Source organism: Delphinapterus leucas, chromosome 1 (genome assembly GCF_059928025.1).
Source record: "Delphinapterus leucas isolate spDelLeu-1000000601 "Yukka" chromosome 1, BTC_Dleu_Yukka2, whole genome shotgun sequence".
Taxonomy (NCBI): Eukaryota; Metazoa; Chordata; class Mammalia; order Artiodactyla; family Monodontidae; genus Delphinapterus; species Delphinapterus leucas.
Genome location: NC_143129.1, coordinates 21,990,602 through 22,013,247, shown reverse-complemented (window position 1 = coordinate 22,013,247; position 22,646 = coordinate 21,990,602). Strand labels below are relative to the sequence as shown.

General features: G+C 35.4%; 1 protein-coding gene across 8 annotated transcripts in view; it reads left to right on the top strand.

The window, feature by feature from the left end:
- GPATCH2 (G-patch domain containing 2) overlaps positions 1 to 22,646 on the top strand; it is a 187,991-nt gene that overhangs the window by 83,400 nt on the left and 81,945 nt on the right. For all 8 annotated transcript variants that reach the window (XR_016392013.1, XR_002645345.3, XR_016392015.1 and 5 more), the window contains exon 6: positions 16,735 to 16,802. Coding sequence is in view for 4 of the 8 variants with exons in the window: in XM_089906860.1 (XP_089762986.1) it covers positions 16,735 to 16,802 (68 nt within the window). In the remaining 4 variants the exon portion in view is untranslated. The remainder of the gene's footprint in view (positions 1 to 16,734; positions 16,803 to 22,646) is intronic.

Sequence of the window (22,646 nt, the reverse complement as noted above, 5' to 3'; positions counted from 1 at the left end):
AAATATTTCCATATATAGTTAAAAGAGCACGTTGAGTTTTCCCACTAATTATGTTTTATTCCCATTGTCGTTTACAAAAGACGTATATCTGTATTCAATAAGCAAGAGCTTACTGAAAACATGTGTACATAGGATTCTGTTATATGTGATTCAAAGCAATTAAAATATCAGCCGTGGCCTTTGTTTGAGATTTTCATGTAGGTGTCCAGGTAAAACATAAATACTTAAATCAATAAGTTAATACTGTTTCATTTTTTATCTACCATGTACCAGACATTATGCAGTGGGGGGGAGAAACAAAGTTGAATAAGACATGATTCCTAGTCCCTAGATGTTTATAGTCTGTGGGAGGGTTAGATAAGTAAGCAGCTAATTAAAACACAATGTAATAAATGATGTAAGTACAGTGCTTAGGGTATAGAGAGGTTGCTGGGAGCCCAAAGGGTAATCCTTATGTCATTATGGACACAAGTACATAATAATAATATTGGACTTATGTAAGATACAATGAAAGGAACCAAGGTACGTAGTGTCAGTTTTTAAATGAATTCATTAAGATATTAATATGCGTCACCAAACTCATTCCTTTGCACTGCTAAACAAGGCTTGCCAAGTTATGTGACGTTATTCTCTTTTAAGAAGAAGTATTTGTGAGAACTGAGATATGAGTCAATAAAAAGTAGCTTTTTCTCTTCATAAATATATTGTCTTGGTCAGCACCTTTGATACTGTTTATTATCTGTGGGCATCCGTATGCCCAAGACCGACATTTCCACGCTAGCCCTTTTGGCGTTATCCACCCACGAAGATTGACATTTGGATTTGCTGCCATACATATTTGCAGAATCAGTCAGGGTTTCCAGTTTGGCCTTTTCCATTTCCACTCAGTCTGATGCCTTTATTCAGAAAGAAACTACCCTTCTATTGATTCTCTAACTTGCCGCAGGGTTTTTAATTTTTTCTTTTCCTGCATTTGGTTTCAAGCTTTTCATTTATGCTTATGACAACCAAATTTTGCATGCTGTGAAAGCATTTCTTACGACCTCCCCACCGGTGTTTTTCCCCTGTTGCCCTGCCTCCTTCAGTAAGGTATAGCACAGTGGTCCTCAAACCTCAGTGAGCATCAGAATCACTAGCAGGGCTTGATAAGACCCAGATGGTGGGGCTCCACCTCCCACACGTTCTCAGGCGGTAAGTTTGAGGCTTGAAGCCTGAGAATTTGCATTTCTGACGGGTTCCCAGGTGATGTTGATACAGTGGGCCTGGGGACCACCCTTGGACAACCATGGCAGACAGCATTGCTTTTCAAAGTGTGGTCTGGGGACCCATGGGAATCCCCAGGACTCCTTCAAGGGGTCCACAAGGGCAAAACTGTTTTCATAATAATACTAAGATACTATTTGACTTTTTTCACTTCATTTTCTCAGGGGTATATTGTGGTATTTTCCGCAGTCTCCAAGCAGTGAGTTATAGATTCTTGGATTTAAAAATTAAGGCAGTTTCAATTCCAGTACAGCAGATATCCATAAAACAAAGGCTCTGTGGAGTCCTCAATCATTTTCAAGAATATAGAGGCTGAGAACTGCTGGCCTAAACAAATGAGCACAACGTCTTAGAATTAAGGTCACGAAGACACAGTGTGTTCTAGCTCCTTTCTGCTCTCCCATCTCCACCAGACCATCTGTCCTTGGACACACCGACCTCTGTTCTACTCCTTGAACATCTCTTCCCTGCTTCCGGGCCTCCATATGTGCTCTTTCCTTTGACTGGGGATGTTCCCACCTCTCCTCCCCTTGGCTTCACTGCTCCATCTCGCCCCTCAGGACTCAGCTCAGCTGGGGTTCCACTTCCCCACCACCTTCTCCTTCTTTATTTCCTTCTTAGAATTTACCAGCAATCTATCGCATTCTTGTATATATATATTTTTTCCATCTTTATTGGAGTATAATTGCTTTACAATGGTGTGTTAGTTTCCGCTTTATAACAAAGTGAATCAGTTATACATATACATATGTTCCCATATCGCTTCCCTATTGCGCCTCCCTCCCTCCCACCCTCCCTATCCCACCCCTCCAGGCGGTCACAGAGCATTTGACTGCATTCTTGTATATTTGTTTGTTTTCAGTTCAGTGTGTCTTTCCATGCCATCAATACCCGGTCCTCCTCAGCTTTGTTCACCAGTATATCTCCTCTTCCTCAACCCAAGACACACTGAAAAGGCTCAATATTTTCTTTCTTTCTCTTTCATATTTTAATTTTATTGGAGTAGAGTTGATTTACAACCTTGTGTTCTTTTCGGGTGTACAGCAAAATGATTTAGTTATACATATATCCATTCTTTTTCAGATTCTTTTCTCATATAGGTTATCACAGGATAACCTGTGCTGTACAGTAGGTCCTTGTTAGTTAGTTGTTCGTTATATATAAATATCTAGTTCCTTTACTCAGCAGGAAAATAATGTAAAGGCTCAATATTTTCTTATTGAGTAAAGGAACCAGACATTTTTGGACTAAAATACTGTCTCTGCTATGTGTGAAGCAGGTGGTCTTAGGTGGTTTCTTTTCATCTCTCTAAGCCTCATTCATGAGCCTGAGATATTAATTAGAATCTTGCAGCATTGTGAGCATTAGAAATACTGTCTAGGCAACTTCTGAGAGTTCGGGCCACCTAGAAAGTGCTCAATCAATGTTTGGTGATATCAATCACAATGGATACTATTTACATAGTACATACGGGGTTCATCACAGAGAAAGAAAAAAAAACAATAAAAGAAAAGACAAAAGAAAAGAATAAAACAAGTGCAAGTATCCCTGCATTTGGAGGTGTTCACATTTCAATGGAGTGTGCTGCTACTCGGCAGGCATTCTAATTGTGTAGCCAGTTCCGCAGAGTTGGGTTGTAGTGACATTATGTCGGTGTTTCACAAACTCCCCGTGTGAGAAGATATTGTTTCAGATTCCATGGTGTGGTTTAATGTCTATAGAGCTCATAGTTAATACCATGGGGCAACTCAAGAAGTTAGTTGTATCTAGTCTCTTAGTTATATTGATGCTTAGATGCCACCATTACTTTATGGATAGCTTCCTTCTAGAGTGAGTTTAAGAGCATATCCTGCCGTACTCTTGGAATATATGCTAATACTTGACAGCCTCCTTTCTGTCTATGAATTCTTTTAATAGTGTGCTACCCCAGGAAGGTAATTGAAGATAACTTCTTTTTTCTGGAATTCTTTTTTCTTTGTTCCTTTTGACCAACTTGAGTAAAAGTGTTCTAGGAATTCATTAAAGGTAGTAATAGCATCTCTTTCATTTTCTGTATTTTAAAACTTGTGAACTATTCTTTATGCAAAACACCTAGTAAATTATATTCATTTTTCAGTTGATTCTCTGTATACTTCCTACCAAGTTTTGGTTTTTGTACTATTTAATTTTATGAAATGGTATTAGAATGGTTTTAGTTATAGAGATGGCAACATGGCTTATAAGACAAACTATTCAGGTGTTTGAAAGATTATAGTATTTAACCTGTTTGTGAATTCTTCCGAATATATACCAAGTTGTTTTATAACTATCATAAAATGCTAATCAGCTGTAGTGAACAATACTTATGCTTTTGACTAATTCAACACATGGGTCAGTAGAGACAAATATTCCAAGTTCTGTTGGTGACTGACACAATGGTAAATTAGACAGTAGCCACTGCTTTCCAGAAATGTATTTTCTTGTAGAGGAGATAAACATATAAATTTTAACATGAGGCAGTCTGTTAAGTGATATAAGAAAGATGCAAAGAAACAAGGAATTCCAAGTAGAGAGAGAAATTACTTCTGTTGTATGTGGATCGAAGAATCCTAGTGTGTGTGTGTGTGTGTGTGTGTGTGTATGTGTGTTTCTGTGTGTGTGTGTTTGTGTGTGTGTGTGTGTGTGTGTGTGTGTGTGTGTGCTTTAATTGGAGCATGGGAAGAGATGCATTCCCTTTATTACTTTAATAGCATGAGTTCAAATGGTTTGCCGGTTGCCAGTTCGGGTTTCCTTCAGGCCCTTAGAATCGGCCAAAAACAGCAAATCAGCTATAAAACATTCAATTTATGGACCATTATTATAGATAAGATATTTAACTCTATTTAAACTCATGACCTTTCCGCTAGTTGAAAAGCATCAGAAAAGCACCAGCTTATGTAGTCACTAATAATGTCTTTGTGGAAATTACTGAATTAAATTTTGTGATTTAGACTGGCTACCTTGTGGTTTTCACTTAATTTGTAAAGTAACTCTTCTTTATAATTTGATGTGCTTTGTATATTAAATATGTATCGGCATTTCCTATATGCTCGTGAGAAACAATTGCTCTGTTGTTTCAAGTAATTCACTGAAAAGAGTGATTGATGCTGCCAATAATAAACATCTTCAGTTGCACCATCCCCCTGCATGCACACCCTGCATGCACACCCTCCTTGCTCCCAACTCCCAGCAATCCTACAAAAGCTCCTTATTCTTGCTTACGTCTATTGTAATATTTATTGTGTCATCTTATTATTGAGATTGTATCTTGCATTAGACCTTGAGACAATTAATACAAATGATGATAGTTATGAGATACTGATGTATGTGTTTTAAAGATTATCTCATTTAATTCTCGTAATAGCTCTATAAAATGGGTACTACTTTCATACCCATTTTACAGATGAGGAAGTTAAAGCAGTCATAGAGCTGAAACATGGAGGAATCAGGCTTTAGACCCAGGCCATCTGGCTTCATACCCCATACTTTTAATCATTATGACGTTCTGCTCCTAAGAACTACTCTATACTGGAGAAAAAGAGAAAATTGATGAAATCCATAAATTCTAGTTTATTATTTTAAAACCTTGTGGATGATATATCCCATTGTGACCAGTGCATCGGACAGCAAGAATTACTGATAAGACTTCATATTGCTTTGTTTTCTAATCTTATTATAAAAGTGATGTTTTGGCCACAATTGATTTTGTAACCTGCAGACTGAAAAATATAATACGTTACGTGGAATTTTGCTATAAAATAGTGAGAAAGCTTAAACTAGTCAAGTACTTAATGCTTTATTACTTGCTTATGGATCACACAGAAAGATTTTCATCTATTCTAGTGTAAGGATAATTCTTCTATTCATGAGTATATTTAAAGGGTTGATGTCAGTTTGTAAGTCTAGTGGGGCAAAAGTTTAATACTTGGGCCAAAGAAAATGGAGCATCTTTATTTACTCCATTTGATATTTCTCGTGAGTTTCCACTTATTAGTACTGGGTGTGGGGAAGGAGCATGTGGGTGGGGATGCAGGAGTCAGGAAGTGAAACGGATTTGCCCATTACTGTATCTCAGTATCAAGTCTGTTTCTAACAAATGCTTGGTCTTGCACTTCTTTTCCCCCTCCCATCTGCTTCTCTCCAAGAGGCAGTAAGGAGTTTATGTGCCCTTGGGGTCATGGAGAAGATTACCTTTGGTCCATGCATCGTCCTCCTGTCCATGCAGTACACTTTGGTCCTTGCTGATGTCTGTCTAGCTGTTGTGATCTGAACACAGGCACCTCATTCACTTGTATAAGTCTGGTCCTGTTTGGCGTTTGGAGGTACCATGGTGGTACCCATTACCAAAGCCCATGCATTCCAGCCATTTGTCTCTGATCTCCAAGTCTCTGTGCTTCTTTAGGTCCCAAGACTGCTCATCCACTGGTCCCGCCCCCCCCCATTAGTTTACCAAAACTCCTGGATCACCTGTCTAGCACACTCAGTCCGTGGGGAACCAGTAGCCTTCTCTCAGGCTATCCATCTAGCTCCCTCCTTCCACCAATGCAGCTTTCTACTTCTGTGCCAGTTCGGGCAGAGTGCCAACTCAAATGTGGGACTCTGCTGGAGACTTGCCTCCTTACCAGCTGTGCCGGAGCTAAGCAGATATTCCTCAGTTCCCCCGTGCTTGTCTGCTCTTACCCCTCACTTTACCCTACATGAGTGGGGGCAGTTCGAACCGTGGTTTCCGTCTCACCCCCTACTTCAGCCTCAGTTCTCCTTTCCATGCTCTGCAAGAGTGGGAAGGCAGGAGCCTCAAGGCCCAGCCATCACTGGCAGAAGGGCTTGCGTCTTCATGCTGCAGGTAGAGGAAACCGTTCTTGCAGCTCACAGGCTCTTGATCCTAGGAACCCAGAAGCAACAGGGATTGGGATTTACTGAAGGTGAAAATACAGCGACTTAAAATATGAAAGTACCTCCTCTTTTGTTTCTTTTTATTATTTTGATTTGAGGCACCCTTTTCTTTTTTGGTTGTATCATTTATTTATTTATTTATTTTTATTGAAGTATAGTTGATTTACAGTGCTGTATTAATTTCCACTGTATAGCAAAGTGATTCAGTTATATGGATAGATACATTCTTTTTTTTTATATTCTTTTCCATTATGGTTTACCATAGGATATTGAATATAGTTCTCTGTGCTGTACAGTAGGACCTTGTTTATCCATCCTATGTATAATAGCTTAACATCTGCTAACCCCATGAGGCACCCTTTTCTTACTGGACTCCGACAATATCAGCTAGTCAGGATGTTCTAGCTCCATCTGTGGAGACTCGAACATAGACTATTTTACGGAATGAACCAAATTCCTAGACTTCTGAAACTTTATTACCTATCCAGCTTTTATTTCCGTCAGACTTCTGCTCTAGCTGGGCTTCTTCATTTTCAGTCTAAATACTCTTTTGATCCACACCTCGTATCCGTGTTTAGCATATAATTTCCCTCCTTCCATCAGCTTAAATTCTTCCCATTTCTAGCACTCACCTTAAGTCTCTCTGCCAAAAAACTCATGTGCTAAGTCGGGCTTCAACAATTTCTCTTTTTCGAACTGCTATTGCAGTTATAACTAAATGCACACAGTTTAGTGGTTGTTTCATCTTTATTGGTTTATATATTTTGAGTTTGTAACATATTAGCTAGCAGGGTTCGTATTATGCAGTCCTTTAGTATCTTCTGTAGCACTTAGCAGAGTACTGGGCGTGTAGAATAGATATTCAATAGCTCTTCTCTTGTGGATTCCTGACCCACTGAACGGCATGTATTTTTTGTTTGATTTGTTTTGTTTTGTTTTAAGAATAAAGGTAGCATTTAATGAATACAATCAGCAGTATTACTTTTATTATTATTAATTAGGGATTGGGCTCGGTGCATGTAACAAAATGCCCAAATAATGGTGTCTTGAGCGAAAGAGTGTTTTGCTTTGTTCCTTCTTCCTGTCATGAGAAGACATTTGATGGCTTTGTTATCCAGATAAAGGATGGCAGGGTGGAAACCTTTGATTCTTTTGATCTTTCACTCCTAGTCAAAAAAATGGGTGTTGTTGCCTGCATCCCGGGCAACCTGAAGTACAAAGAAGGGCACAAAGTACATGGCAGCTAGTAAATCCCATTGAAAGAATTTTCCTTAGAAGCTCCACCCAGTGATTGACATACTTCTTATTGGCCAGACCTTACCTCACATGACCATCTCTGGCTGTCTGATTGATTTTATGATGCAACCAGAGTTAAGCTAGGTATTTACTTCTTTCAACTTAGAGCTAATTCTACTAACAAATGTCCCCTAGATATGAGGGTCTGACTATGTGATTTTTTTACTCGAAATATATATTGGCCAGAGGATATTGAAGGTTACAGGTTATTATTTGTGATTTGTGTAGCCATTCATTGAGAAAGATAGTATGTAAGATACTGAGATATTCTGTTATCTTTAACTAATATTTGATTTGTTTTTAATTAATTCATTCACTCATTTATATATACCTTAAAGACTAGTTTACATATGCTTGTAGTTGTGATCTTTTTTCTTCTCCTCTCAAGTCACAGTTACGCGGTTTTGTTTTTTAAGTTATAGACATGTTTTAGTGCAATTAACAGTATAATAATCAGAACTGCATTACACGAGACTGGGTGGTTGCCTGCATCTTTGCTTAAGGAGAACAGCTTGTAGAATATTATATCTTAGGTGTTTTATTTGCTAAATATAAACCATATTAAGGTAATCAGTTTTTAAATGTGGAGACTATCAGCGTTTTTCTTATAAATTACTATCAGTGTATCTTTGCCATTCTTAGAGGCAATCTTTTAAATATCAAAACCAGCTGTAATTTTTCTCTTTTGATATAAATTAAAATTCCATACAACATCACTGTCAGCTTAAGGTAGGAAGAAATAAGCTAGTTTATAAAAACAATTTGAAAAACTAAAAAAAACACACAATTCAAAAGGGCATATGCACCACTGATAATGGTGTGATAAATTATCAAATAATTAATGTGGAAAGAAAGTAATTTTAGCTCCTGAAATGTTGATCATGTCTTCCAGTATCAGAATAATTTAAGTAATTTATAACTAAGCACTGAAAAGTTTTCCTAGTCTGCTTATATTCCTAAAGTAAGTTTTTTAATGTATGTGGTAGGATTTTTGATCAAAAAGCTATCTTAATGATTTTTTACTTTATCAGTCGTGTTTGCTGATTATCATAATCACCTTCACTGCCATGTTACCCCCGACCTCTTATACTACCAAAAAAAAAAAAAAAAAAATATTTTTACATGTACCAAGCTTTTCAAGTGTGTTATAATTCTCATTAGGAATGGGAATTATTAAGCATCTTTTTTGTTTTTTAAGTCTCTTCTTTATATAATAGACTCTATATATGTAAGCTTCAAGAAGGAAACACTTTCTAGTTTCTATTTTCTGTATATGTGACTCGCCTTTTTAAGCTTCTGCAGAATTGCAAGAGATGGGAGGATAGGCTTCAAAACATCCATTAGAATTTTTATTTGTTGTTTGAAATTTGTTTAAATAGTTGAACATTATTTTTAAAGGTGTTATGAATGTCCGGGGAGATAAAGGGATTTTTATAAACAAATTCCCTGGCAGGAGCTGCATTACGTGCTATATATTTCAGGCTAATAATAAGGGCTTACAGTGGGTCAGTGTGTCATATCCCAGCGGTGTCTGGTGAGATAGAGGGTTATCTAATATGTGAGCTAGCTAACCCTGTGAACAATTTTTTGAGCAGGCAAGATAATGGGACTGAATTCTGAAATGAGGGTTGAAATATACTGGAGTATTGTCACATGTGAGAACAATAACTTTTTAAAGTAAATGTAGTCACCTTTTGACGGCATTAGGCATATTTGATAATGGGGTATATTTTAAGTGGATAGATTGGGTAGAGTATGAAGAGAATCATATATAATGGTATGTTTAAATAGATAAATTTAAAAATCACAAATTCTATAATGCACAGGAGGTTTTTATTAATAGAAAGCTGCTGAGGAAAAAAATGGAAACTTTTTTTCTTCTCTATTATGATTACTAAATTAACATAACCTAATACTAGTAAGGTTTCACCTTCCTAATTGCAATTTTGAGTTTTGAATATAAAGTTACTTCTACCCAAACAGGGGTACAATAATCTAGAAATCTTTCAAATTGTTTTGCTTTACTGTGTTTCCGGCTAGTATCTTCGTAAACCATCATATAAAATGTTAATGCCTTTTTTAATGACTAATTGTTTAAAAGGTTTTTATTTCAGTCTTTCTTTGCATTCCCCTGCATTATACACTTAATTTTGAGAAAAGGTTTGTGTGTAGGTGTGTAAAATGAACCTCAAGAAAATGCTTATTTTTAAATGTAGATGTGAATTGCTTGATGTGAATTGAATAAGATAATCTACATTCATACTCTTATGGCTTATAAATTCAAATTTTAGAAGATGTATAGATTTGGAGTATAATCTAAGTATGTTGCAGTGGGATGAGATTATAAAGTTTTTTACACCATCTTGTGCACATTTTATTTATTACTTTGGCATTTACTCTTATAAAAGGCAGATCTTTATGCACAATGGATTTTGTGTAAACACCTGTGGACCTATCCTTATTTTCTTGAAGCCTATGGTATTGCAAGCATCATGAATGAGTGATTTAAGAAGGCTTTGGTCAGCCAGCAGAGGCCACTCACAGCTTGCTACTAAAACTGGATGGCAAAGTGAAACTCTTTCTTTAATCACTATTGGCCATCATTCCGAGCTGGTTAGTTTTTAGTTCCTTACTCAAAAAAAAGAAAAGAAAAATTACCGTGGAGTCGTGAGAAAAAAAAATTTTGCTGTATTTGTATTTTAATTATGTAGTGATTAATCTTTCTATTAAAACATTTAGATCATTCATTATTTTGTAGGCCAGAAATGAGAATTTATGCACTTAATAATTAGAAGTATTATTATTCTAATAGGCCAATAATTCTAAGTTATTAATTATTAATGCTGACTTATTTTAACTAGGAAAAAACTGTTAAAAGAGAAGATTTAAAACAATTACGTTGTTTAGTTTTAGAATGAAAACAGAAGAATTGCTAATGTTGTCTCATATATACACATATGTATGTGTGTGTATTTCCACACCTCTATCTGCTTAGTATAATTCGCATTTTGAGAATTCTTTTAAAGAGGTATATGTGCTGCTATTACTTGAAAATGTACTAAGATTACTTCCAGATTACCTGAAGTCTGTCTTCAGTCACTACTTCATGTGATACTGGCAGCTAAAAGGTTAGCATCTTCCGTTTGACACATACGCTTCCTGCCAGAAAGGGTAATCCTCAGTTGAAAGGATAGCCTTGTGCTTCTCTGTGCTTTATTTCCTGTGATTTTTTGATTCTTTATAAAACCTTTCTGGTTTGAAGGTGTAATCTCACATTTACATTGTTATCTGCTTTTGAAGGAAAAAAATAGTCCAAGCTCTCAAATTTTCCAAGTTTCTTCACATATTCTCATCATGAAATGTTTACTCCTCTCTAGTGCGATTTTTAAATTTCTTTTACTACTTTGCCTGTAATGACTAGCGGTGGAGCCATTTGTTATTCTTGTTAGCCTCTCCATAACATGGGCTGACAACCCTGTTTAAGCTGCCATGCTCACTCTTGCCTATATTTAAAATAGCCCTGTAGGTTACCCTGAAGTTACAAGTAAAGACCAGAATGTCCTTGAATGTATATTTCTAGGCTGAAGATTTTCCAAGAGTGTATTCTAGATTCAAGCCAGCATCTCCTGTGGCAAATCCCCAAATACAAAAAACACTTGTTTTGATGTATTGTCTCCTTTGTGTGGTCCCCTGTAGGGGAAACTTAGTAAATTGTGGATAGAACAACGTAGGTTCAAATCTAGCTCTGTTTTTAGTCTTTGTAATCTGGGTGTGATGTGCCCCCACCTCAGTGGGTGTTAGTTTCTTCATCTAGTGTTTGAGGATAATGATGTCGATTCACTTTAGCCATCTTGCCTGTGAAAACTTACCTTATAAGCAGGAAAGACTGATAAAGAATAGGAGTGTCATCATTAATCACAAAAATATTTCTACAAATTGTATTAATTCTTGATGTGTCATGGGTAGTCATTATCACACTTTTATTGTTGGGCTGTTCATGCTTACATCCTTCCAAGAAGGGTTAAAAATTGCATAGTAAAAGTATAATGGAACAATGTGGAATCTTTAACCTTGACACCCAGGTAAAAGTCATCAGATTCACTCACTGTCTTACATCTACTACAATATAATTTAGATAACGTGAAGGCTATGAATAGTAGATGCTGCATAGATCCTAAAAAGAGGTTTTTTTCCCCTAAAATCTTACCAGGGTGAGCTCTGCTGATAAGAGCAAGAATGTTTATGAATATTGGTATACTTAAAGGTATGAATAATGATGAGAACCTAGTACATCTTTCTGTAATGTTATTAGATTTTATAAAATCCCAAACATTAGCACATGAATTATTTACTTATCTTTCTTTCTTTAAAACAAACAAACAAACAAAAAAAAACACCTTGGAATTAGAGGGGTCCCTTAACACAGAACTTTATCATTATATAAAAAAGATTAGTAATATTTGTAACAATATAACTAAATCAATGTAACGATCAACGTAACGATACAACTAAAGTCACCCAACTGAATGGGAACCATATACCACTCATTATATAGTAAATTTAAGCATGATTTTATATACACAATAGGTAACTAGTAAATATTTGTTGAATTGTATCAAGCAGAGCAGTTTGGGGTTTAGAACAAGGAACAATCAACTACTGTATCAGGAGCTGGAGAGAAGGATCACAGTGGAAAGCAGGGATGAGATTAGAGAGGGCTTCAAATGCATTTCTCATTAGTTTTAATTTTGCTTTCAGTGTGGAGCTATGGATGGCTCTGGAATGAGAAAATCGACATGTTGAAAAGCATGAAAAGTAATTTCTACTTTTTTGTATGTTGTTTTAGAAGTAATTCTAATGTTATTTTCTTGAATGCTTTCCATCCCCAAATAAATTGTGCCTTTTGTGAATCGTGACCATTCTGTAATATTATATATGAGGATAGGTGACACAATGAAATATTTTATTCATTCTCCCAACTATCTTGTACCAAATTTTTAGAACACTTATGTAAACTCAGGTGCCCTCATTTGAAATACTTCTGGAGAATCTTTCTTCATTCTTCTGTATGTGATTAAAAGATAGACATTATACACGTTCATTTAACAACTATTAATTAAAATCAACTATTGCAAAACATTTAGAATATGATTTTCTTGGGCTTGTTTTTAAATGAAGATAATGTATAGACTAGCAACTATAGTTAAGTTAGTTTCCTTCCACCTCTTTGCTTTCCTTTCCTTACTTCTTACCCCCAGGGTTTAAAGTCCTATTTTTAAGCCTCTTGCTGTTGAGTTGTTTTCCTTAGTATCTGCCACATATATTTGACTGACACATTTATTGAATGTACCGGGGGTGGGGGGCCTTCATGCAGAGCCTTCTAAACTTTAAAGGCTTGTTTCTTTCTTCAGAGAAGTTGAGTCAAATTAATAATGGTCCTTAGAGAAGCAGGAAGCTTCTGGGTCTTGACAAACTGGCAGGGAGGCTCAGACAATGTCTCGCTGTAGCCTGGAGGCCGGGTGGATTTGATTGACCAGTTCTCACAAAACTGAAAGGCCTTCTTTTGAATGGCAGCCTGCCACCCTAAGTGTTTGTCAGTGTAGGCACTGAAGCAGAATAGCATTTGGAAAGCAAAATATAATTGTAAGTGAGAGAAAAGTTGGAGGACAATGGCTCTACTAGAGGCAGAGAAGAAAGGATGATGGTTTCTTGTGCTTCTATGGAGACATAACATCTCCTGAATTTATAGAAGGAATCTTATTCATTGAGAACATAAGTAGGATATCATTCATGTTGAACAAACTCATTATTAATCTCATAAGACCGTTGTGTCTCAGGTAAGTTTACCTGATATGCGAAGTAGTTCATTCAGCCATCTAATTATAGAAGAATGGGATGAGATGCAGTGGGTTTGGTAATAATAACAAAGTGAAAATGAGGTATAAAACCAGCTGTTCTGTCTATCTTTGAAGGAAAGTCATAAAATCAGTGTTGATAAGTCAGTGATAGAAAAAATAAGAAATTTCTTTTAATGTATCTAATAAAACTGCTAAAGATATTTTGTCATTGAAATCATTTGGCTCAATTTCCCTTATATTGGTACTTATTGACCTTATGAATTTTGATAGTGGTACTTGTACAGCTGTTATTAAGTTTTCGTCTAGTAACTACTACATTTCTGATTTTCTAAGGTTGATAACTTGATTGTAAGTAACAACAGTAAAAACTGAGATCCATGTGATCTTTTAGCATTATAGTTTATTTCACAATCTAGTAAGGCCAGAAGTTGACATAAACACTATGCTATCCAGAGACCATTCATTCCTATCTAACTTTGACTTTATTTTTTTAATTTAATAATTTGCATAATAAACATAGATACTGAAAAGAAATATGCCTACTTTATTTAGGATTGTAGTCACTATTGACCTAGTAATATTTAACAAATGAATCATAAAAATTCAGGGCATATAGTGTGATGTTTAAGATTCTTATCAGTAAATATTGGCTAATTATATAAAAGATTGTTTCCAGAGTTTTAACAAATAACAGGAATTGGATTGTGGAGATACTATTTCTCATGAAGAACAGAATACCTGTTTCTTATCTGACCTTTTGAAATAAAATCTACTTTTTCTAACAAATAACTTTTACAACATGAATATCTTATGGGATATTTAAAGAGTTATGATTTTTTTTTAATTTGTGATTTCTTTCTAAGACATTTCTGTAATACCTGGAAGGCATATTTTTTGGAGAATAAAATAATCACCATACTTAATCATTTACTAGAAATTAATACTTTGACCTGATATTTTAAGTTGCTTCATTTTATTTTTAGAAAGATTAACCCCAAATTATAAATTTTTAGGAAGAATTCTGTAAGAATGTTTCTTGACATTTTATAATTCTTTGAAGTATCTACTAATAATCAATCATATTAAATACATGTTTTCAAGTTTAAAAAACACTGAAACTCCAGTATAGCCCTGATTTCCATAAGCTGAATTCTATACTAAGATCTTACCCTCAGATTTTTGGTAAGCATGTCTAGTCACTAAAGTTGCAAAAGATTCCTGTTGTTAGAATAGCTTACTCCTGAGGCAGGCCAGTGTCATTGACCCTAAGATCATCATGGATGGATCTCAGTGTTTCTTTATTTCATTTAAAAAGTTCTAAATTATGCCTCTTTACATATCTTTAAAAGTAAAACCAAAATTGACTTGAAATAACAGTGAAGGATATTCACCTCTTTTTTTTTTTAAAAAGGGCCATGTACTAGGTAAATATGTAGAGTCATTTAAATAGCTACATTTGATATTGTAAATCTTTTGTGAGTTATTTACAGCAATTGAATTGAGCTTATAGTTTCTATATATGATTTCTGAGAAATACATAGTATGATTATTTCTGACTAGATTGAAAGCTTACATTTGTATTGTGGTATATATTAGTTATAAATTCTGTTTTGTTGTATTCAGTTGCATTGTTTTCATCAGGCAATTTATCACATGGGTATATGTGAAATTTCTTCATTTATTAAATTTCAGATTACGTATTTCAAGCCAGAGGAAGACTTAAACATTTTTCCATAAGTATAGCTGCAGGTAAACAAGCAATTTTAGCCCTGAAAATAGCTTCTGCTTCTGTCAACACTTTGTTTATTCTTTCTCTGAGATAAAAAGTTCAGTTTTCTGATATTTGTACCAAGATAAAGTCAGTAAACAAGATTAATATAGTGTGGAAAAGGTTGTCAGCAGCCCTGGCAAAGGAAATAAGTTGCCTGTACATAGAACATACTGTAAACTGAATAAAAGTGTCAGGTCCACCATGAGATAATGTGATCATGAACCTCTAACAAAGCATGACATAGGCGCAGTCGGCTTTTCTCATAGCCACTGTGTAGAAAATGGATTACTATATTCCAGGGTTACCCACTGGAATAGCATGAAAACCTCATTTTGAGATGAATGCAGGATGTAGTCCTGGAGTTGAGCCACATGTTTACCTGTGGTGCTCAAACCATAGGGTTATTAATGTCATCATCTGTGCACATTTGCAGTATTTGCATTTCTTAGAGTTTCAGTGTGTGCTGGCATCCACGTTACCCAATTGATACAGGACAAAATAACATTTTTGAAAATGTTCGTTTCTTCTGAGGGGTATTTGTTGCCTCATCATGCCTTTTTGGATTCTGTACGTTAAGTGGCACTTCTATAATTACAGAGGGATTTTTTTTTTTTAATACAGCGGACCATAATGTAAAGCCTTTTGCTGTCAGTTTATGTTTCATCATTTGTGATGGTGGATTCGTGCTGTTTTTATGTTCCCGTTGAGAACCCGCTATAGGATAGGAAAGTTGTGACATTTTCTTTAAAAATGGGAATAGCTTGCAATATCAAAAAAGTTGAACCTTGAATTCTTTCTCAGCTTTTTAATTTGATTTAGAAATAAAGGAATAAAATTTTTTCCCTTAAGTGAAATTACATTTTGTTCTATGTAAATACACAAATAATTCCTAACTTTATGGGAAAACTATAAAAAGGACTACTCACTACTTCCTTGACTTAAGTCTTTGAATGCAATTTTTCTGAAGCACAGTTGATTTACAATGTTGTGTTAGTTTCAGATATACAGCAAAGTGATTCAGTTATACATATATATATGTATATATTCTTTTTCAGATTCTTTTTCATTCTAGGTTATTACAAGGTAATGAATATAGTGCCCTGTGCTGTACAGCAGGTCCTTGTTGCTTATCTATTTTATATACAGCAGTGAGTATAGTTTAATCCCAAACCCCTAATTTGTATGCATTTAAAACGTGTGCATTATAATACATGTTATTTACATTTAGGAGTTAACTACAAACACGTTGGTCCTAGGAAATATCACCTTCTCAACACTAATCTAATTAAGTAAACCTTTTTTTATATACATTTAAATATATTTGCAGTTGTACAGTATTTGGAAATGAGAGTCAGTGGTCTAGTTCTTAAGAAAGATTTTTTTTTTTTCTGTTATGAAGGTACTTTTTAAATAGTCTTAAAATTCTAGCTGAGGAACTATGCTAGACTAAAACAAATAGCACATTGTTACCAGGAATTAAAGTATCTTTTGGTCCATGCAGTTGTGTCTTAGGTTTTGAGAATCGTTATATTCTCCATTTCAGAGTGGATGTCCTCAAATGAAAACATCCCTGTTATTCACTGCCTTTTTACACACTCAACGGTGACCTGTTTTTGGTTTTAAATCTCCTTTCAGGTGACCACTCCTGGCCCAGTCAGTAACAAGAGAATGGTTCATTTTTCTCCAGATTCTCATCACCATGAGTGAGTATGCATGGTATTTGTATAATCTTGTTGGGCTATTCTGTATCTTCCTTTTGGGAAATTGGTAGCTATTGTTAGTAAAGGTGGTTCAATTTAAATCTGTCTTATAAAAGAGTAAACATCATATACCAAGGACAGTAGTCCAAGAACAATTTAAATGAAACCCATGACAGAAATATAAAGAAAAGTTTTTAAGTAATCATTCTTTTATTTTACTTGCAATAGAATTTGAAATTCACGTGTTACTGAAAGTCATATATAAGATTATCTCAAAGCGTTTAAATTTTCATTACATTAAGTAGCATCAAGCTCTCCTTCGACTCATCCATCCTCACTTCCTTCCTTCTACAACCCTTTCTAAGGTACTGAAATGAAGAGTGAGTCTTTTCCTCATGAATTCTCTACCCTCTTCTCCTGTCCAGCATGAGCTGTGATGGGACCAGAAAGTACTTGCATTTAGCAACAAAAGGAAGAGACTAATTTACTAGATAACTCCAAAAAAGTAAAGCTGTGGCTTGGCGAGTTATGGGGTGAATTTCTAGGTGCTAATTCTATTTCTAAATACATCTTTGTTGGAAAACCTGAAATAAGTTGTGTATTTTGGCTCAATACCATGTGCCTCCTATGAAGCTGGTTGCACTTGAGAAAGACCATTAAAGTATGGAACGATATGAATTAATTATTGAATGAATTTTTTCTGGAAAACAATTATATTAGGACCCATTAGGTTCTATTTTTTAAATCTACTTTTTATCAAATATAAAGCAGAAATTATTGTTCAGATGTAGCTTAATTTATAAATATTAATATAGTATAATTTATATGATATAAAATATCTATATAGATTATTTTTATATATTTACTTTTATAGCTTATGATATCACAATCTTCCCTCTTAATAGCTTATCTTACTCATTGTTTCATTATCCCATAAAAGACCTTCTCTCTTTTTTCACTCAAACAGAAAAAAAATAAAAATAAAAATGGATAAAGCATTTTTTATCTCATAAGGACCACCAGAAGATTTGTATGTTTCCGTCTCGATTTTCTGTTCTGATAGAAAACAAATACTCAAGAAAGTAGATTTAGAGCTATATTTAAGCCAAAACTCGCATTTGGTAAAGATTGTAAATGCCCTGAGGGCAAACAATCTCTATCACCATCGTAATCCAGTGCCAGTTGTTGAGTGAGTGAAGACATAAAAGTTTGTATTTAAAATAGGACAAATGCAATAATGTCAGTTGAGTATTGCTTCTGAAATTAGCCGGTATGACCCTCATTGTAATATCCCAACAACCCTTCCACACCCATCTCCCCATAAATAAGAGTTTCTGGGGATGGAACTTAGATGCCACTGTTTTTAGAGTTTCCCAAGTCATACCAATGTGTTTGATTACAATTCTCTCAACACTCGGGACTAAAACGGTCATTTTACTACCTCGCGCCCTACCTGCTACGCCCACTTTTTTTAGTATCTCATCCTGACCTCCTCTTTTCCACATCCTCCTCCATTATTTTAATTGCAGCTCTGTTATCTTTTATATGGATCTTTCTGTCTCTACTCTCTCACTATTTCAGTACATACTACTTACTTCTACTATTCAAGTTCAGTTCTGATCCTTTTATTTTCCTATTAAAACTTCCAGTATTGATTGCCTCTTGACAGTAGACAAACCTTAGCATATTGTTAAACACCTTCCACAACCTGGCTCCAGTTACATTTCCACTTTGTTATCCGTTATCTCTTCCTCCTAACACCAGTGGTCCAGCTGTCTACCTCTGTGCCCTGAATAGAACCTCTGCTGCACTGGCCCCTTTAGCCAGTGACTTTGCTCATTCATCTCCTCCTATCCATATCTGTCAAAACCCTATTTATTATTCAAGACTGATTGAAAAGTCATCTGTTATATTTTTCAAGTAACAGAGTATGAAACTAATGCTAGCTCAGACCAAAAGGTTTGGTTTTTATTTTCCTCACACGCGAAGTTAGAAGGAAGGTGGCTCTAGGGCTTGCTACTAAGCTTAAGGATATTATCAAGGGCCAGACTATTTCTCTTTTTCTGCTTCATCACCTGTATTCATGTCCTAGAGCTACAGTAACAAAGTGTCACAAACTGGGTGACTTAAACAACAAATGTATTGTCTCATAGCTCTTTTCTTTTTCCATACTTTTTCTTTTATTTCATTGCAGAATAAAATTCCTCTTGCATTCTTGCACTCTCCCTTTAACTTTCTATATTCTTAAAATACTTTTTATTGAAGTATAGGTAACATACAATATTATATTAGTTTCATTTATTGAAGAAGCTGTCTTTTCCCCATTGTCTGTTCTTGCCCCCTTTGTCATAGATTAATCGCCCGTATAAGTGTGGGTTTTTTTCTGGGCTCTCTATTCTGTTCCCTTGGTCTGTGTATCTTTTTTTGTGCCAGTACTGTACTGTTTTGATTACTATAGCTTTGTAGTATAGTTTGAAACCAGGGAGCATGACACCTCCAAGGTTTGCTCTTCTTCCTTAAGAGTGCTTTGGGTGTCGCACATTTCTGAAGCCTGGAAGTCCAAGATCAGGGTATCAGCAGGGTTGGTTACTTCCGAGGGCCCTGAGGGAGAATCTGTTCCTTGCCCCCTTCCTCACTTGTGGTTTGATGGCAATCCTTGCTGTTCCTTGATTTCTGCTACATCACCCCAGTCTCTGCCTTCATCTTCCCATTGCCTTTGCCCTGTGTCTGTATCTGTGTCCCAACTTTCTGCTTTTTATAATGACACAGATACAGATATATAATAGCATTTTATAAGGTCAAATTGAATTAGGGCCCACCCTAGTGACCTCATTTTAACTTGATTACCTCTGTAAAGACCCTATTTCAAAATAAGGTCACATTTTACAGTACTAGGGGTTAGGACTCCAACATATCTTTGGATGGGGTGGGGGGGGACACATTTCAACACATAGCATCTTCCTGGTCTTTTTTTCTTATATGTCTTCACATTTACTGCCTCATAGTCTCAAGATGGCGCCTATGGTTCCACATATCATGTCTGCATTCAAGGCAGGAAGAAGAGGGGAGGACAGTACAGCAGCTTTCCTCAAGAAACAAAATTATTTTCAAAAATCACTCACCCACCTTCCCTTAATTCTCATTGACCAGAACTGGGTTACTTGGTCACCCATAGTTGCAAGCGAGTTTAGGAAAGTAGGTGTCTAGCAAAGGTTTAGATCAGTCATGATAGGTTTCTTGAGTCTGGCACATAGTGGCCCCTAACAAAATAAGGATAAGAAGAGGATACTCTCCATTGAGTAGCTGCTAACAAAATTTGTCGTACTCAGCTCACTGACTTTTCAACATTCATACACACTCTTCACTCCATACATACATACTGTGTGAAATACCTTTCCTGCCTTTCCCAAAGAAGACCACTTCAAAGTCTCATCCAGTTACATTATCTGTCTCAAAATCTCATCCGGGACCTCTGAGTGACATGAAGCTTTAATCAGATCTGGCTATGGCTCCTTGTAGTATGTTGTATGTAGCATAAATTAAAGGTGACTGCATATAAAATATAGAATTGTGGAGAATGCAGCCTATTTCAACAAAAGCTCCTATTTGGTAAAGGAAGCACTTGATATACGTCCAATTTGGCAAGCAGTCCTTTTCTGCTTTCTTGGAGGACCTTTCTTGTTATTTATCTGTAAGATCACAGCTGATATGTTCATTACCTCAGATGCCCTTCCAGGGTGCTGCACAGTTTTTGCAACTCATTTCTTTTTTTTTTTTTCCCTTCAGCTTTATTGAGATATAATTGACAAATAAAAACTTGTAGAATATTTAAAGTGTGCAACATGATTTTATGTATATTTATATACATATACATACACACATTGTAAAAAGATTCCCACCATCGAATTAACACATTCATCAGCTCACATATTTACTTTTTTTTTTTTTTTGGTGAGAACATTTAAGATCTACTCTCTTAACTTTAAAGCATACAGTACAATATTGTTAATTACAGTTGTGATTAATGTGCATTAGATCCTCAGGCTTTATTCATCTTATAACTGAAAGTTGGTGCCCTTTTATCAGCCTCTCCCCAGCTCCTCCACCCAACTCCCCACCTCAGCTCCTGTCAACCACGATTCTACTCTGTTTCTAGAAGTTCAACTTTTTGTTTTTTTTTTTAAGATTCCACATATAAATGATTTCAGCCCTATTTATCTTTTTCTGTCTGGCTTATTTCACCTAGCATAATGCCCTCCAGGTTCATCCATGTTGTCACAAATGGCAGGATTTCCTTCCTTTTAAGGCTGAATAAATACTCCATTGTATGTGTGTATATTAATTGACCATATATGCATGGGTTTATTTTGGGGCTCTCTATATTGTTCCATTGATCTATGTGTCTGTTTTTAACCAATACCATACTTTTTTGATTGCTATAATATAATATACATATATTTAGTATGTATTTTTTGAAGATAGTTTGAAATCAGGAAGTGTGATAGCTCCAGATTTGCTCTTCTTTATCAAGGTTGCTTTGGCTATTTAGGGTTTTTTATGGCTCCATACAAATTTTAGGATTTGTTTTCTATTTCTGTGAAAAATGACATTGGAATTTTTATGATTCCCTTCGTTCTGTGGATATCTGTGCATAGTATAGATATTTTAGCAATATTAATTATTCCTATTCATGAATACAAAATCTCTTTCCATTTATTTGTGTCTTCTTCCATCAGTGTTTTATAGTTTTCGGTGTATAGATGTTTCACCTCTTTGGTTAAATCTATTCCTAAATATTTTATTATTTTTGATGCTATTGTATATCGGATTGTTTTCATAACTTCTCTTTGTGATATTTTGTTGTTAGTGTATCCAAACACAGCCGACTTATGTATAGTGATTTTGTGTCCTAAAGCTTTACTGAACTTGTTCATTTGTTCTAATAGCTTTTTGGTGGAGTCTTTAGGATTTTCTATGTGTACTATCAGGTCGTCTGCAAATAGAGACAATTTTACTTCTTCCTTTCTGGTATGGATGTTTTCACTCTCTTTTTCTTGCCTAATTTCTCTGGCTAGGACCTCCAATATCTGTTGAATAGAAGTGGCAAGAGTAGTAGCCATCCTCGTCCTTTTCCTAATCTAAGAGGAAAAGCTTTCAGCTTTTTACCATTGACTATGATGTTAGCTGTGGGGTTGTCATATATGGCCTTTACCATGTTGAGGTACATTCATTCCTTCTATTTGTTGAGAGTTTTTATCATGAAAAGATGTTGAATTTTATCATTTGCTTTTTATGCATCTATTAAGATGATCATAAGACTTTTATCCTTCATTTGGCTAATTTGATGTATCACATTTATTAATTAGCAGTTGTTGAACTATCCTTGCATCCCTGGAATAAATCCCACTTGATCATTGTGTATGACCCTGTTGAATTTGTTTTGCTAATACTTCATTGAAGATTTTTCTATGTTCATTGGGAATATTGGCCTGTAATTTTCTTTTCTTGTAGAATCCTTCTCTGGCTTTGGTATCAGGATATAATGCTGGCCTCGTAAAATGAGTTTGAAAGTGTTCCCTCCTCTTTGATTTTTTGGAAGACTTTGAGAAGGATTAGTATTAATTTTTCTTTAAATATTTCATGGAATTCACCAGTGAAGTGATCTGGTCCTGGACTTTTTTTGGGGGGGATAGTTTTTGATTACTGGTTCAATCTGCTTCCTAGTAATTGGTCTTTTTAGATTTTCTGTTTCTTCGTGATTTCAGTTTTGGTAAATTTTATGTTTCTAGGAATTTATTCATTTCTTCTAGGTTATCTGATTTGTTGGCAAATAATTGCTTATAGTAG